We start from the raw sequence: 15,939 nt of genomic DNA, 5'->3' as shown, positions 1-15,939 counted from the left end.
AATCTCTTAGAACATCCATGATTTCCCTACCTCTTCAATATCTCTGAGCTCTGCCCCACACCAAGCAGCTCTACAATGAGTTGCAAAGAATCAGCCCTGTGGTTTATAAAGGGGGTGCGGTTCATGGCCAATGGCAGAGAACCACAGATGCTCTATAAACTGACTTATCTAGTGTTCCCAGACCATTGCCTGCCCAATAAGACAAACCATCAGCTAGTCAGTGAGTGTCTCCCTGGGCTAGGGCTGGACTGAGCTTGTGGGATTAGATGAGATGCACAAGGTACTCTCTCTTCTGACTTCTTGGAATCATATTGAAGTGAAGAACTTGCAGACCTGAGTCGATTACCAAAAACAATATAAGTCAGAGAGTGCTAAAATCATTAAAGCAGGAAGAAAGAATATGCGGGAAAGTAGGAGGGGAAGGCCTCACAGAGGATGTGGACCTGGAGCTAGGCCCCTTAGAATGGAAGCTTCCAGACTGGGCCCTCCAGCGAAAGGGAAGAGAGAAGCCACTTGATTAATGAAACTTAATACGTGGTACGTTCTGCTGAGGAGGACATTTAGAGATTTCAAGAGAGTTGCCAACATTTTAGACATAGCATTTACTTTGGATTTGCTTCGATATATTTTGGTCAAAAATGAGTCATGATTAAAGTATTTCAGGCACAAAGTAACTGGGTTTTTCAGGCTTTTATGGAATATTCTGTTCATTTTTCTGTTAAACACAGAGGGTACATCTCTGAAAGATGGCCGTGGCAAGCCCTTGCATTATGACAATTGTAGAGACTAGTGAGGATGGCTAAGGTGAACGTTGTCAGGGTAATCGTGATGGTTCTCACTGAATAGATCTAGAATGACATTGTTTAAGGTAGTAGACAACATGGGAAAATAATTCCACTTTGAACGTTTTGATTTAATTTAAACAATCCCCTGTGCTGTACAACAAGTTTTGTTACACTGTCACTAGCAGTATATCAGACTATCATAAAACATCACTTTCATTTGTATATTTGGGGGGCATTTGGTTGGAAGGGAGAAGGACTCCCTTCCTATCTTTCTCAGACAGTCTTCTCTCTACAACTGTAATCTCACGCACACTTCCACAGAGCAACCATTGCATTGTATTGTTACTCTCTGCTTTGTTTCCAGGCCTACTGGTAAATTCCTTTTTGTTTGTTTTTACTAGTTCTAGCATTTATTGAGAACTAACTGTGTTTTAAGACCAATGTTCCAGGCTCTTTATGTGCTTTAACCACTTGGTCCTCACAACAAACCTGTGACATAGATGGTCTCGTGGAATATATACGTGGTGCTAGATAAATACCTGTTGAATGAACGAGTAACAAATTCCATTTTACAGATGAGGAAAAGCCCATTTTATCTTCATTTTGCCTTAGCCTAGCACATGCCTGCTACATCATGGTCAGAATGACAAGCAGGGATGGCGGAGGGGTGGGGGAGTTGAGTGCCACACAGGCTTAGGTTCAAGGTCTGCCTCTCCTACTAAAAAAGAGCTACCAGTAGTGGAGTGCTGCTCGGAGCTGGAAACACTGCTGGTGTTTTCCATACATGGATGCTAATCCCCACCATCGTACATGTGAAGTAAGTGACTAGTCCAAGCTTATACAATAAATAGGAGGAAAGCAGCATTTAGAGCTCAGGTTTATTAGTTGAATTCCATGCTCTTTCGAGATCCCATAGCCTCCCCACAGCCTACTTGGATAAAACAGGATACCTACCTCTGTGAAGCACTGTTGCGGTGGTTCTCTTCCCTTCTAGCTCAATGAATGTTTTGTTAGTTGATGATAAACTTGGCACATTCTCCAAGGGGAAGTGATGGAAGTGTCCAAACTGAGAAATGCGGTAACGAAACACTCTTTCTCTGCACTGAATTGATGAGTGTGTTTCTGAGGCAAATTCCAACTCTTCGAGTTACTCTTCTACAAGCCAGCCATCGAAGATAAGGGACTGGGGAGGCTTTAAAGACAGTTTGAACATGGGAGATCTTGGCATTTAGTGTCTTAGAAGGACAGTTTGTTGATGTGTTTTTTTTTATAAAGATCCAGAATTTGTAGTGCTCTTGCTTCCCCATAAAATTTTATCTATGTTAAACTTTATTCTTTATCATAAAGAATAGCTATTTTGTTGACTAAAGTAGTCATATTTCTCAGAGTCCAAACCTTGTGGAACAGATTTTCCAGGTAGATCTAACATGCTGTCCACCAAAAATGAAACAAAACAAAACAAAAAACTCACACTTATTCTTGAAGGAACGAAAGTCTACGGTACTGCAAATAGTACAGGAAATGTGGCCTGCCTCCCCTTCAGCTCTAGTGCTTTGCACCCACACAGGGCATGGAGTCAAGACGGGGCTTAGCATTGCAACCCACCTTTGGAATCCCATCTGGAGGCTGCACACTACCTTGGGTCCAACACAAAGCTTCACGCGCCCCTTCCACTTTTGGTTCACATGGATGACGACAAGCTTTTCTTGTGGTTCCTGTTCTCAGGGCTTCACATTCCTCTGACTTCAGGATTCAGAAGAAAATGATTATTCAAGCAAAACTCTAGTGCAGCCATTAAAATGCTTATGAATTAAATATGAAAACATTCCCTACGGCCACAGCCACCCTTCTTACCATTGTTTTACTGCTCGATAGTTAGAAGGATCCAGCTTCCCAAGTACTGAGATCAAACAACAAACTACGAACACCTATAAAATGCCCATCACTGTGGTAGGTACTGAAAGGAACCCAGTCAAGTGTAAGACAAAGTGCCCACCCTCAAAGAGCTTAAAATCTAGTTGGGCAAACTTAATTACTATAGAGACATGAAACAAAGGCCAAATAAGAAGTCGGAGCTTTTTGACATCTTCAGCAAACGCCTGAAAGCCCCATCTTGTTTCTTTCGGGGCAGGAGATCCAGGAAGGAATTGCTCTCACCTTCAAGGACTGCGATTAGCTAGAATTTACAGTTCCAGGTTCCCATACATTTTTACGTCAAGAATCCAATTAAGAGTCATGAATTATTTGGGGGTTTGGTCTCTTTCTAATGTTATCTATGCCCAACCCTATCTCTAAACAGCCATGAGTAAAGTGGCCTGAGGAAAACTTACAGATAATAGGATGAAGATAATCCCTTGAGTGGCTAGGCAGTGGTCATTTTGTTTCTTGTGTTTATGCCTCCTCTGTTGAGAAAGACAGAAAAAAAATGTGACCTATGGACTGAATTGTTACCTTTGTGTGGCATATTCCCTGTTTCTAGGGCAGCGCAGGAGACAAAGAATGCATTTATTTTGTGGAAAGGAATAGGGGGCAGGGGATGAAACAGAAACCAGAGGATTGTGCAATAATGGCGTTTTAAAATCTCTCCAGGAAGTTTATGTTTCGAGTCCTTTGGAAGAATAAAGCACAGCTGTTTAAAAAGGAGAGTTTACCGAGGCACCCCGGCCCAGATTCCACTGTGTGCTGGATTTTCCTTGTCTATAGGCATCTGGGCACCTCCATTCCCAGCCCGTGGGGCAGGCAGGCAGGCCACTGTGTCTGGACCCGGCCCCGAGCAGGCCTACGCCTTCCCCCAACAGAGACCGCAGGCCTCAAATAGCATCGAGGTGTTCAAATAGAAGAATCAGAACAAGGACGAAAGTGAAAAGAAATAGTCTGCTGGATCTCAGCGAAGGAAAGTACAGTGATTCCTGTGTAGTATGCAAACCAGACCAGACTTGCTATGTTGAAATCTTTCCCCAAAGAAGCCCTTTCTTTGGATGGCTAGTGAAAGGGTGACATTATATGCCTAATCTCACACAAATTAAACATAATAATTTGGGGGAGCAGATTTATGGTACCAAACCAAAAATGCTTCTCCATCCACCTAGGTAGTGGAAAAAGTGTAAACATTGAAATGCAGTGCTCATTTGAAACCTTTACTTCCTGCCACCAGCTTAACCATCTGCATGTTTTCCCTCATGCCAGGGATGATTTGATAGGGTATGGTTCAGAACTCTCTCTGGGTGCTCAATAAATCTTTTTGACTGACCACGTGACCCTTTGTCCCTTCCCTTTCTTAGGGTGATGTCCTGAGCTTTTACCATCAACCTCCAACCAATGATATCACCATTCTCCCCCTGCCATGCATCCCTGGGAGTCCTGAATGCCCTCACCCTTGCCGTGCACGTGTGATACGTCTTCATTCTGTTATCCTTTTGTCTTGGCTGTCTGTGTCCGCTGTATCCAGAACAGTGTCGGCATGTAGCAAATGAAAGACCCGAAGGAACGCAAGCAGTGAGTTAGTGATTAAGAAGGAGGACTTTGGAACCAAACAGACCTGGGTTGGCATCCTGCCTCCATATCATTCGCTGTGTAATCTTAATGTCAGCAGCCACCATTTCTTTACTTATAAAAGGAGGATCGGAATACGTGTTCACGGAGTTGTGAGATTAATCAAGACTCTACACAAGTCTTTAAGAGTGCCTGTCTTCAAATAAGCTTTCAGTACACAGTAGGTATTAAGTGAGAGCTTTTTGTGAGCCTCGGGAACTTTTTTGAGGGCCCCTTCTTCCTTACAAAATTTTAAAACTATATTTTATGACTGGGTTGGCATGAAGATAGATAGATTGCCATTATATCTAAAACATTTCTTCAATCTAAACATTGTTTTTTCTTGTATTTTAAAATAAAGAAAAATATCTGTGGGCCCCGGGCAGTATGCCGACCATGCCTTATGGATAAGACATCCCTGGGTGAGAGACATCCGCCTGGTTTTTCCCTCTCCCCTTAGCGTGTTATTTACTGTATTGTGAAGTTGCTGTTCCCTCTGGTCCTTAGGATGCACACTGCCCTTCGGTGTCTTCTTTCCTCCATTCCATATTTGTCAACCACCCAAAATGTCTGCGTTGGGGAGCTCCCAATAGCTCTAGACCTGCTTCCATTCTTCTCAATTTAAATCCATGTCTTCATTTGTCATCATTCCCCTGATGGAGTCTCATTCCCCTGGGGCTATTCTTGGCCTAGAAAGGCGGCATTGAATTTTCTGAAAAACTATTTCTCACTGAGGTATTAATGACTAACTGTTCCTCCACTGCTCCTGCTAGAATTTTTGCATTTTGTCACGGAACTCTAGGCGATTCCGTACCACAATTGAAAGCCACGTGTCTGACAGTGAGATTTTAGTTTAGCAAAGGAAATACTTCAAAGGGAAGATTAAACTTTGAGAATCATTTAGATTGTATTATGCCAGTAGCTGGTGCCGACTGCATCTGTGCATTCAACGGGCCTTAGTGACATGACTTGGATTAGAAATATCTGCCACACAAGACACCGGATGTCCCCAAAATTCTCTTGGTAAAGTATCATGCCCATGGAATCCTAATGGAATCTGTTTTATCCATGGGTTGTCTCCCACAGCATTATTAAGGAGGACTTGTGCTTCCCATCTTAAGTCATCCATTAAGCTATCCTTAGAGGTGACCTTACACCACACCATACATATACCTAAAAAAATTCCCATGCCCTCAAAGTCTGTTATTTTCTGGTTTCAGTCAAGGAAGTGTTCTCAAAGATAATGCTGCTTCTAAAGCAAGGAGCTATGGCATAGAACTGGGATAACTTCCCTCATATAGCAAATTAAGTTAATGCCAGAATCAGGACTAGACTCCATGCCTCCTCAGCTCCTGGTTCTGGGTACCATGTACCTGTGTCAGCCTAGGGTATCAGTTGCTACACAGCACAGCCTCTGCAGTTGGAATGCTTGGTTTGACTTCTGGCTTTGTTGTTTACTATTTGAAAGGCTACGCAATCTCCAAACCTCAGTTTTCTCATCTGTAAAAAGGGGAGGGTGGTCAAGAAACATAGTCATGTGCCTGCCGCACATAACCACGTTTTGGTGAACGATGGACCACACATAGGGTTTCTGGGTGGGAATTCCCGCCCGTTCTCCTCGTGAATTTTTTTCGCTTTCCTGTTCCCGAATCCTGAGAAAAGTTGGTCGGGAAATCAGTAAAATTGGCTCCTTGAACCCAGGTGGTTGGTAGTATTGGCCATCACTTTGTGGAAACAATTCATCACGGAGAACAGAAAACAGTTCACATCTCGGGATTCGGGAAAGTGAAAAACATTCCTGACAACGGGCAGGAATTCCCACCCAGAAACCCTAACCGCACATATGATGGTGGTCCCATAAGATTATAATGGATTATAAACAAAAATTTGCTGTATTGAAAGGAAAGGCTGGGACGAATGACGATGTTGGATTTACCGGTAGCTCTGGGTAGTGTAAGCGGATGAGGAGGCCCCGCGTGCTGTCCAGCCCGTGCACCTGTTCACTGCTGGGGCCAGAGCTGCTGAGGGAGGGAGAGGAGTTGCCTGCGGAGGAGGGGGGCCCGCGGCCTGCTGTCTTCCCTCCCAGTTCTGTTCCTTTCTCTCAACCTCGCTCGCTCTTCTTTCTCTCTCCATCCCTCTCCTCCCCCCTTGCTTTTCTTATTTCTCTGGTTGTCTTTCGATCTCTGCTCTCCCTTTCTCTCCCCTTCTCTTCGTTTCCTCCCTCCCTTCCTCCTTTCCCTTCCTCTGATGTATTCTCACCCTCCCTCAAGTGGTGTCTCCCCCCTCAGCCCTCCCCCTACCTCTCCACATACTTAATCGGTGATGTCATAGTGTTACTGTACCTTTTCTATGTTTAGACACGTTAGATACACAAACACTTACAATTGCGTTACAGTTGCCTACAGTATTCAGTACCGTCAGGTGGTGTAAAGCTTGTAGCCTAGGAGCAAAAGGCTGTCCCGCACAGCCCAGGCATGTCGCAGGGTACACCATCTAGGTTTGTGTAAGTGCACACCAGAGTGTAATGTTTGCACAACGATGAAATTGCCTAACCTAAGAACGCATTTCTCAGAATGTATCCCCGTCGTTAAGAGACACATGACTGTAGTATCGGCCTCATAGACTTGTTGTGAAGATCCTTAGAGTGGTTGTGAGAATCAAATGAGATTATTCATATCAATAGCTTACCTCAATGCCTAGCACCCAAGCCCTCAATAAACAATTTTGTTGTCGTTTAGTATTACAATTATTATGGTCACTATTACTACAACCATTGCTAATTCTCTTACTGCCTTTATAACCCTGGTGGCTTCAAAAAAGTGCTAGGGCCGCTTCCCAGAGTATACACTGCACCACCTAGGGAGTGGCCAGAGCAAGGGGAGAATCTGGTAGAACAGGTTTTTTTCAAAGCAGTGGAAAATAAATCAAAGGTGATAACCCAAACCTGGAAAAAGAATGTATTCCTTTGTTGGGTCTTTATTAGTTGTGAAAGAACCTTCAAAATGTAACTTATACTGAAATAAATCAGTGTGACCACTCCTGAGGTAACATGGCCGAACCTCTTTGGTCTGTGCTCTTTCTGACCCCATGAGGACAGACAGTGGCACCTTCGAGTTTCTGCTGAACGTGGTGATGGCTGACAGTGTTCTGTGCTGAGGTTGCTTACCTGCGTGAGTGGACAAGATTAGGAGTCTGGAAACATGCAGAGACAGCAGAGAAGGGGAACAGGGAAGCTTTACACCCAGATACAAAGTATGCTCGGCCCCTTGCTACAAATCGCTTGCTCATCACTGAAAGTGAAGTCTCATTCAGGGACTTAGTTGGGAATGTTGGTTGAAAATAACAGAAGCTCAACTCATATTAGCTTAAGCAAAAAGGGGAGTTTATTATAAAGCTTCCACAGTGTATCAAAGAAGACAAGGAAAGATGCAGAGCTGGCCTGGGATTGAATCAGACCCTCAAATGTTATCAAAACTTGTGCCTCTCCTCTATGCTTCATTCTTCTCTCTTTTTACAGACTTCTTTTCTCTATGGCTCTGCTTGACATAATAGAACAACAGCTCACATGTTTTGTAAATCACTGTGCAGCCACCCAAAGAGAGCCTGGTTTCCCTTTCTCCAGTTCCAGAATTCCCATGGAAAGAACTGACTGGCCCAGCGTGGGTCAGGTTGCTTTCTCTGATTACCAGTTAGCAATGGTAGAAGGAAAAAAACTGGTTTTACCAACATGGCACATCCACCATAACCGCACACTACCTGGGTGTGGGTAAAACTACAGGTAAGGGATTGATAAAACAGGTATTAAGGAGCTACATGACAAGAAACATATCACTCCCATTAGGCTCTGTGCTGTTTCCTAGCCATTCCCAGATTCCTCATCATCTTACCAGAGCTCCAGGATGTCTCTCTGCTCACTGTTCCCTGCCCCTTTGTGCTGGGTGAACCCTAACCCTAAACAAGCCAATTGTGGATATAATGGAAGTCCATATATCATGTTTCCCCGAAAATAAGACTGGGCCTTACATTAATTTTTGCTCCAAAAGATGCGGTAGGGCGTATTTTCAGGGGGATGTCTTACTTTTTCATGTGCAACAATCTACATTTATTCAAATACAGTCATGGCATCTTCTTCTGGAACATCGTCATAATGTACTAAATGTGTCCGTCTGGCTGATGATCTTAACTGAGGCTTATTTTGGGGGTAGGTTTTATTTTCGGGGAAACACGGTAGTGGAAGCGACACAGGCTTTAGAACTTCGCAGACTTTGAATTAAAGCTCAGGTCTACCGCTTACTAGCTATGTGATAGTAGGCAAGTTACTTAGCCTCTCTGAACCTTGGTTTCCTTATCTATAAAATAATACAAATCTCGTGGGGTTGTTGTAAAGACTGAGGAAAACCAACTAACCGTATTTAAAATACATGGCATATAATAGTGCTCAGTTATGTTAATTTCATTTTCTTAATTAGGTTACCTAGAAATCTTTAAAAGGATGGTGGAGTGGTAGTAAGTGAAAAGTGGGGGAAAGAGAAACGATAGAGTTTTCTATTCAGGAAGTATCCTTCTGCCTCAGGTATGTTACGGTTATCCTGAGCAAACATTAAATAATTTAAGTAGGTCAGTTGCACTGGGAAAGCCACATGTTGATAGATCGATGTAGTTTCTCACTTTAGAGGCAAATCAACAAAGATCTCAAGAACAATGATGAATGTTTTAGGTTTCTTTTTAATGTATTGGTGTGACTGTATGGTGCTTAAATCATAACTTCTAAAGTTGATATCTATCGTACAGTCTAAGCACTGAGTTAGTGAACGAAGTACGTTCACATTTTGTTGTTCCTGTTGCTATTTAGAGAGGTCCTCCCCTTTGAGAATATAGTAAGCCATACTTTTTATACGAAGTATGATTTATTGAGTTCTTAACTCTAACCAGCACTGTGCTAAACTTCTACATGCATTCTTCATTTCTTCCTGTTAGTTAAGTGCCATTGTTCCCATTTTCTGAATAAGGAAATTGAAACTCAGGTAAGTAAAGTGCCATGGTCACATCACACTCAGTGATGAATTGGAATATGAGCTTAGTTTAGCCAGCTCCCACGGCCTGTGTTTTTAACCACTGTACAGTACTGCGTCTCTGCACCTTGGTTGTGGTTCCAAGATTCAGACACAAGCGACAGAAGAAATGAATCCCAGGAAGCTCTTATTTGATAAATGACGAAATCATGGCTTCTTTGCACTCACGCAATGTTGTCATATGGGCCTGAATACAAAGCCGCAGTATTATAGGAAGAAAACTAGATGAACACCAGATAGCGTGGACACAACAACCATTCTAACTACTTACTTAGAGGATAATATTGATGAAGGGGTTGAATCTGTGAATGAAAAAAGAAACTAAAAATTGCGTCCTAGCTTTAGACTCTTCAGTGTTTCTCATCTTGGTCAAAACTGTGCTCACTCCATTTGTCTGTAGTTATGTGGGGTTGTGTTGTGAACACATGTGGAATATTTGGGGCTGCTCCAGAAAACAACACCTCTTTGGTGATTGTCAATATTATCAAGGATTCCTGATGACTCGTATGAAGGATTCTTTATCCATTGATCTACGTACCAATCATGGGAATACGGTGATCTCTAACCACTAATTGATCTGCTCCTCCAGAAGCATTTTATTTTGTTCTATTTATGCTACTGTGAGTTTCATTATATTCCAGACTGTGCTTGATTTGTGCCTTTTTCTTTTTGAATTTGTCCTGTGTGTAAATGGAAGAAACATTGAAGGAGTATGTCGCTTTGCATTAGAAGCATATCTGGATTCACATCTCAAATGTTTCTTTTTTTATTTCCCCTCTGTCTTTCAGCTCCAGGGTTCCTTGAAACGAAAACAGATAGTTAACCTGTCTCCTGCCAACAGCAAGAGGCCCAATGGCTTTGTTGACAACTCCTTCCTTGACATCAAAAGAATCCGTGTCGGGGAGAACCTCTCTGCAGGACAAGGGGGCCTCCAAGTAAATAATGGACAAAATCAGATTATGTCTGGGACCTTGCCCATGAGCCAAGCACCCCTGAGAAAAACGAACACTCTGCCTCCCCATACACATTCTCCCGGCAATGGTATGTTTAACATGGGCTTAAAAGAAGTGAAGAAGGAACCGGGAGAGACTCTGTCTTGCAGTAAGCACATGGACGGCCAAATGACCCAGGAGAGTATTTTTTCTAATAGGTACGGAGATGACTCTGGAGAGCAATTGATGGATCCTGAGCTGCAGGAACTGTTCAATGAACTGACCAACATCTCGGTGCCTCCCATGAGTGACCTTGAGCTGGAGAACATGATCAATGCCACCATAAAGCAGGATGATCCATTTAACATTGACTTGGGTCAGCAAAGCCAGAGGAACACTCCTAGGCCCCCCTTGCCTATGGAGAAGACAGTGATCAAAAGCGAATACTCGCCTGGCCTGACCCAGGGGCCCTCCGGCTCTCCTCAGTTGAGGCCTCCATCAGCTGGCCCTGCATTCTCCATGGCTAACTCTGCCCTCTCCACGTCATCCCCAATTCCTTCGGTCCCTCAGAGCCAGGCTCAGCCTCAGACAGCCCCAGGAGCAAGCCGGACCCTGCCAAGCTGGCAGGAGGTATCCCATGCCCAGCAGCTCAAACAGATAGCGGCCAATCGTCAGCAGCATGCCCGGATGCAGCAGCACCAGCAGCAGCACCAGCCTACCAACTGGTCAGCCTTGCCTTCTTCTGCTGGGCCATCTCCAGGTCCATTTGGGCAGGAGAAAATCCCCAGCCCGTCTTTTGGTCAGCAGCCATTCAGCCCACAGAGCTCCCCCATGCCTGGGGTAGCCGGCAGCAGCAGCCAGCCGAAAGTCATGGCCAACTACATGTACAAGGCCAGCCCGTCGGCCCAGGGAGGGCACCTGGACGCACTCATGCAGCAAAAGCCTCAGGATCTCACTCGAAATTTCATTAACAGCCCGCACTCGGCCATGGAGCCCCGTCTTGGCAACACCAAGCCTTTGTTCCACTTTAACTCAGATCAAGCAAACCAACAGATGCCTTCTGTGTTGCCTTCCCAAAACAAGCCTTCTCTCCTACACTACACCCAGCAGCAGCAGCAGCAGCAACAGCAGCAGCAGCAGCAGCAGCAGAGCTCAATTTCAGCTCAGCAGCAGCAGCAACAGCAACAACAACAGCAGCAGCAGCAACAACAGCAGCAGCAACAGCAGCAGCAGCAGCAGCAACAGCCGCAGCAGCCACCCTCCCAGCCCACCCAGCCTCTATCAAGCCAGCCTTTGCTAAGGTCACCCTTGCCTCTTCAGCAAAAGATCCTGCTTCAGAAAATGCAGAATCAGCCCATCACAGGACTGGGGTACCAAGTCTCCCAACAACACAGACAGGTAAGGGCCTTACTGCTCCAAACACAGAGTGCCCAGAGACCATCTAGTTTGGTCATTATGCTTTGCTTACCAGTATGTTTATGTTGGGCTGGGATCAAGACCACGAGGGTAGTAGTGGTTCTGACGGATTTATATGAAGACCTCATGGAGACATGAGCGAGTATTTCCTGGTAGGGCATTACTGTCATAGGGAGCTATGGTGACCCAAGGCTCTTGCTTATTAAGAATGTTGCATTATAATTCATGCCTTTAGTGACAGGACCAGTTCTCAGTAAGATTCTGATATGCCCAGTGTTTATTCATCCAGTCAATAAATTGGCCATTAAGTCGACATGCATTTCCTGAGCACCTACCACGTGCATGCTGTTTTGATTATGCTGAGTATTGATGTAAGGCCAGACATGATATTAAGAGTATTTAATGACCAGTTTACACTCACACCAACCAATTGAAATGTCTAAATGCCCAACCCATCATAATCCTGCTGTGACTACATGTTGGTGCATGAGGGCTCCGTATCAACCTTAAATGAGCCATCGTCCTTGTCTGCAAATACAGTCTGGAGAGGGAGACAGGCTTTCAAAATTATCATTTTGATACTATGTGGAAAGGGTAATAATATGAGAGCACAGAGGTTGGGTATCTTACCCAGCAAGGGGAAATCAGGGAACGCTTCTGGAGAAAGTAATGCCTGAGTTAAGTGTTACAGGATGAAATTGTCATGACTATAAAGAGAAGGAAAAAAAATCTGTGGTTACCTTACATCCTGTGGTTAACATAAAACAGAGGTTTTAGTCTGCCCCAAACGTGAATAGTATGAAGAGATAGCTCTGTGCCTCCAGAGCACATCTTGGTGTGTAAGCTCTGATTCCGAGGGAACTTGAAAGAAGAAACTTTCCAAGAAGGGGAGAGAGGGAGGGAGCCTGACTATTGTTTTGTGCATATCATTTGACAGGTCTACTTTAGTGTCCAAGCACAAAGACAGCACATTACACGTCAAAACAATATGTCAGGACAGTATGATGGCACGGAGCCTAATTCCAATCCCATTCCTAGAGTAGTTTTCATGGCCACTGACCAGAAAAGAATGCCACAAGCACCACAGACTGTGGCCAAGCTAACCTTTGCCCTAGATGTGTGCCAAGAGAAAACTAGACTCAACTAGAATTGAAGAGCTGTGTACCACGTAAATCTTTCAGCTTATCCACTTAAAAAGTGTGTCTTTTTTAAGTTGTAGAGTGTGAGTAGAGTCAGATGTGTATTTTAAAAACTTCCATTTTTAACATGGGTAGTTTGGGAATCATTTAACAACAAACTGTATTGTGAAACTACTTTCTAAGTTATATGCAGCCATTTTGATTTGGATGGATTTAGGTTCAAATTCTTACTGACATTCTACTAGCTGTGTCATTGAACTTCTCTAAGCTTCAGTTTCCTTGCCTTTAAAACTGATAATAATATATCCCATGATTTTTTTGAGAATGAAATGAGATAATTCTCAGCTCTGAGTCTAGAATAAAGTTGGCTATTATAATGATAATCGTGAAAGAGCCATATATGATATCAAAATATTTTAAACAAGTATTAGTATTATGTAGAAACGTTGGAGTAGGTCTCAAATTCTAACAGAAATAGTATGGGAGGAATAAGAGAGAACTATGCCTAATTCTTCTACTGTCTAGCAATACGGTGAGTAGGGAGCAATGTACCCTTCCTGGGCCCAGCCTTCTGACCGTAAAAGTGGAAATAATAGATAATGAGATATTAATGAGAGTTAGCATTTATTGAGTGTTTATTCTATAATTGGCATGCCTTCTGTCTCCCTTTCTTGTGGTATCTCATTTCACCCGCATGAGGGGAATACCCTTATTTTCATCTTACAGATAAGGCAACTGAGGCCCAGAGGTTAAATAACTTTCTCAAAGTCACATGATAATAAGTAGCAGAACCAGGATTCTGGTCTACTTTGAAGGGTGAGCATTCGGCCCCCCGTCTGTCCAGCTCACAGGTAGACTTTGCTGGGAAATGAATGACCGCTTGTAGATCATTGTGGGATTCTCAAAAAGAAGATTTCTCTCAATATTGACCCACATGTACATAATCTACATCGTAGATTAAATCCTTTGGGGATACAGAACGTCTTAAATCTCTAACCTTCAAAGCTGTTGAAAGAATCAAAAAATATCTATGTCACTATTGACTTTCGGGCAGGTGAACATCATGGAGCTAACCAACATAAACAATTTATCACAGGAAATATATCTCTTTAGTACCCCATTAGCGCTTCTTTGGAAGCCTCACTGCTACCTCCAGCATCTATCCTATTTCCAGCTCTCCTGCTCCTATCAACAACTGTACATCACATTGCTGACCACTTAGCTCCCACCTGAGCTCCTAGGACCCAAGCACACCAATGGGTGCTAATGGCCAAATCAACAGACATCTCCCAATGTCTTCGATAATTTTTTACTTTTCTCAGTGCATGTGACATATATGATGCCAAGATAATTTTCATCTTTTTAAGAAGGCCCTTAAAAAAGTCTTAGAAATGGGAGAAGCATTTCAATCTAACGGCCTCTTCTAAACAGACAGGCAATGGCTACCGATTTCCATCTTTATTACAACTTTGTAGGTTGAACCACTTTGTTTCTTCCAGCTTAGCGATTCTGTGAGATAGGACTCTGAAGTCCTGTTTCTGAGTTGTGAGCAAGTGTAGCAGAGCTCTGTAGTCAAATAAGTATTGCCCGCTGAAAAGCATTCACCTTTGCGTGGTTGGACCCATTCTAATACTGATGCTATTGTTCAACATGGTTTTGGAGTTTTTCTCTGAGGATTGTCTTCAGAGCTTTTTGTACATTCAGTGGATTATTACCAATGCAATAATATTCATCCTGTCAGGGTGATTTTTGAAAACAGTCAAGCTGGGTACTGCTTCTTTGGGTCAAAAACAAAGAACAACTATGATGTGGTAGGACTGCATTTCAAGTTTGGTTTGTGAATTTTCTCTGACGGCAATAAAAAAATAAATGAATTACTTCTCAAGGTGATAATTTTAAGAAGCAACTTTCATCTGGATGTACATATTTCTAAGGTTTTTCTAATTCTTAATTTCTCATTCAATATATTGCCAAGTATTCTCAACTCAAAGGGAGTAGTTTTAACCATCCATAGTAAACAGCACAGATGTGTTTTCTCATTTCAAATTAGTTAAATCTCTGTTATTCATGACGAAAGTCATGGGAGGGGAGGGACTGGTAATTAAGCAACTCTTAAGTTTAGCAACTAAAGCATCCTAAATGAAAACACTAGTCACAATTTTTTTTCTGCTTGTCATACTCTCTTTGTGTGAAACACAGGAAGACTTACTACGGGATTTGCTAATTGGAGCCTTTTAGGTTTGGACATGCTAGAAAGCTTGGCTTTCTACTACAAAACAGTAGATTGAATTTGTTGATCGGTTTCTTGTAATTTACCCAGTAGTGTGTGCAAAGACGGCCTGTTCTTCACCTTTCAGAATTCTGAACCCAGGCAGGTCTGCCTGCTCAGGCAGAGACTGAACTTAGGGGCTTCCTATTCCCATCTCCCTTTATTGGGTACCCACCTCTCTTCTACTAGAGGTACCCAAGAGATGGATACAGCATAATTGAATTGTTGGAGACATCTTTATTGTTCCATGCCTGGGGTGGTTTTAAGTAACCCCTTCTCCAGAGACTGGGAGAACAAATGATATTTGGAGTTTCAAAAAATGTCTTCAGTGACTCTGCCTTGCTGATGTTTGTGGCTTTGCAAATGGAAATATCTCCTGACTATAATTTTCTTCCCTTTCCGATTTGAAGGGTATGGGAGAGGGCAAGAGAGGGATGTAATGCTTGCAGTTCTGATTTATTTTCATGGCACAGAATACTTGTTTCAGGTGTGAAGGAGTTATTGGTTGACCAGTACTCACAAGAGTTCAGCCCAAAAGCACTATGCTCTTGAATCAAAAAGTGATCTTTTCCAGAACTTTTTAATCAGACACTTAGAAGTGTGACCCCCCCCCCTCACCGCCCCAACATTAGATCTATGAAACTCAAGTGGATTCTATATTTGGTTTAGAATTCTCCCATCTCTAAAAATTCTGAGAGGGAAGGCAGCCAGTGAATGACTGGCTTGTTATGACTGAAACATAAATTTGTACATTTCCTCCTTAGCTTAAAGGCAAACTCCTCAATCATATATTAA

General features: G+C 43.1%; 1 protein-coding gene across 1 annotated transcript in view; it reads left to right on the top strand.

Moving 5' to 3' along the window:
* The window catches only part of MAML2 (mastermind like transcriptional coactivator 2), a 338,927-nt gene that overhangs the window by 222,461 nt on the left and 100,527 nt on the right, over window positions 1–15,939 (top strand). Inside the window, exon 2 of the mRNA XM_033120686.1 lies at window positions 10,177–11,718. Within this exon, the coding sequence (XP_032976577.1) occupies window positions 10,177–11,718 (1,542 nt within the window). The remainder of the gene's footprint in view (window positions 1–10,176; window positions 11,719–15,939) is intronic.

Source organism: Rhinolophus ferrumequinum, chromosome 11, assembly GCF_004115265.2.
Source record: "Rhinolophus ferrumequinum isolate MPI-CBG mRhiFer1 chromosome 11, mRhiFer1_v1.p, whole genome shotgun sequence".
Lineage (NCBI taxonomy): Eukaryota > Metazoa > Chordata > Mammalia > Chiroptera > Rhinolophidae > Rhinolophus > Rhinolophus ferrumequinum.
Note: the sequence above shows the minus strand (reverse complement) of the source record. Positions and strands in the feature narration are given on the sequence as shown.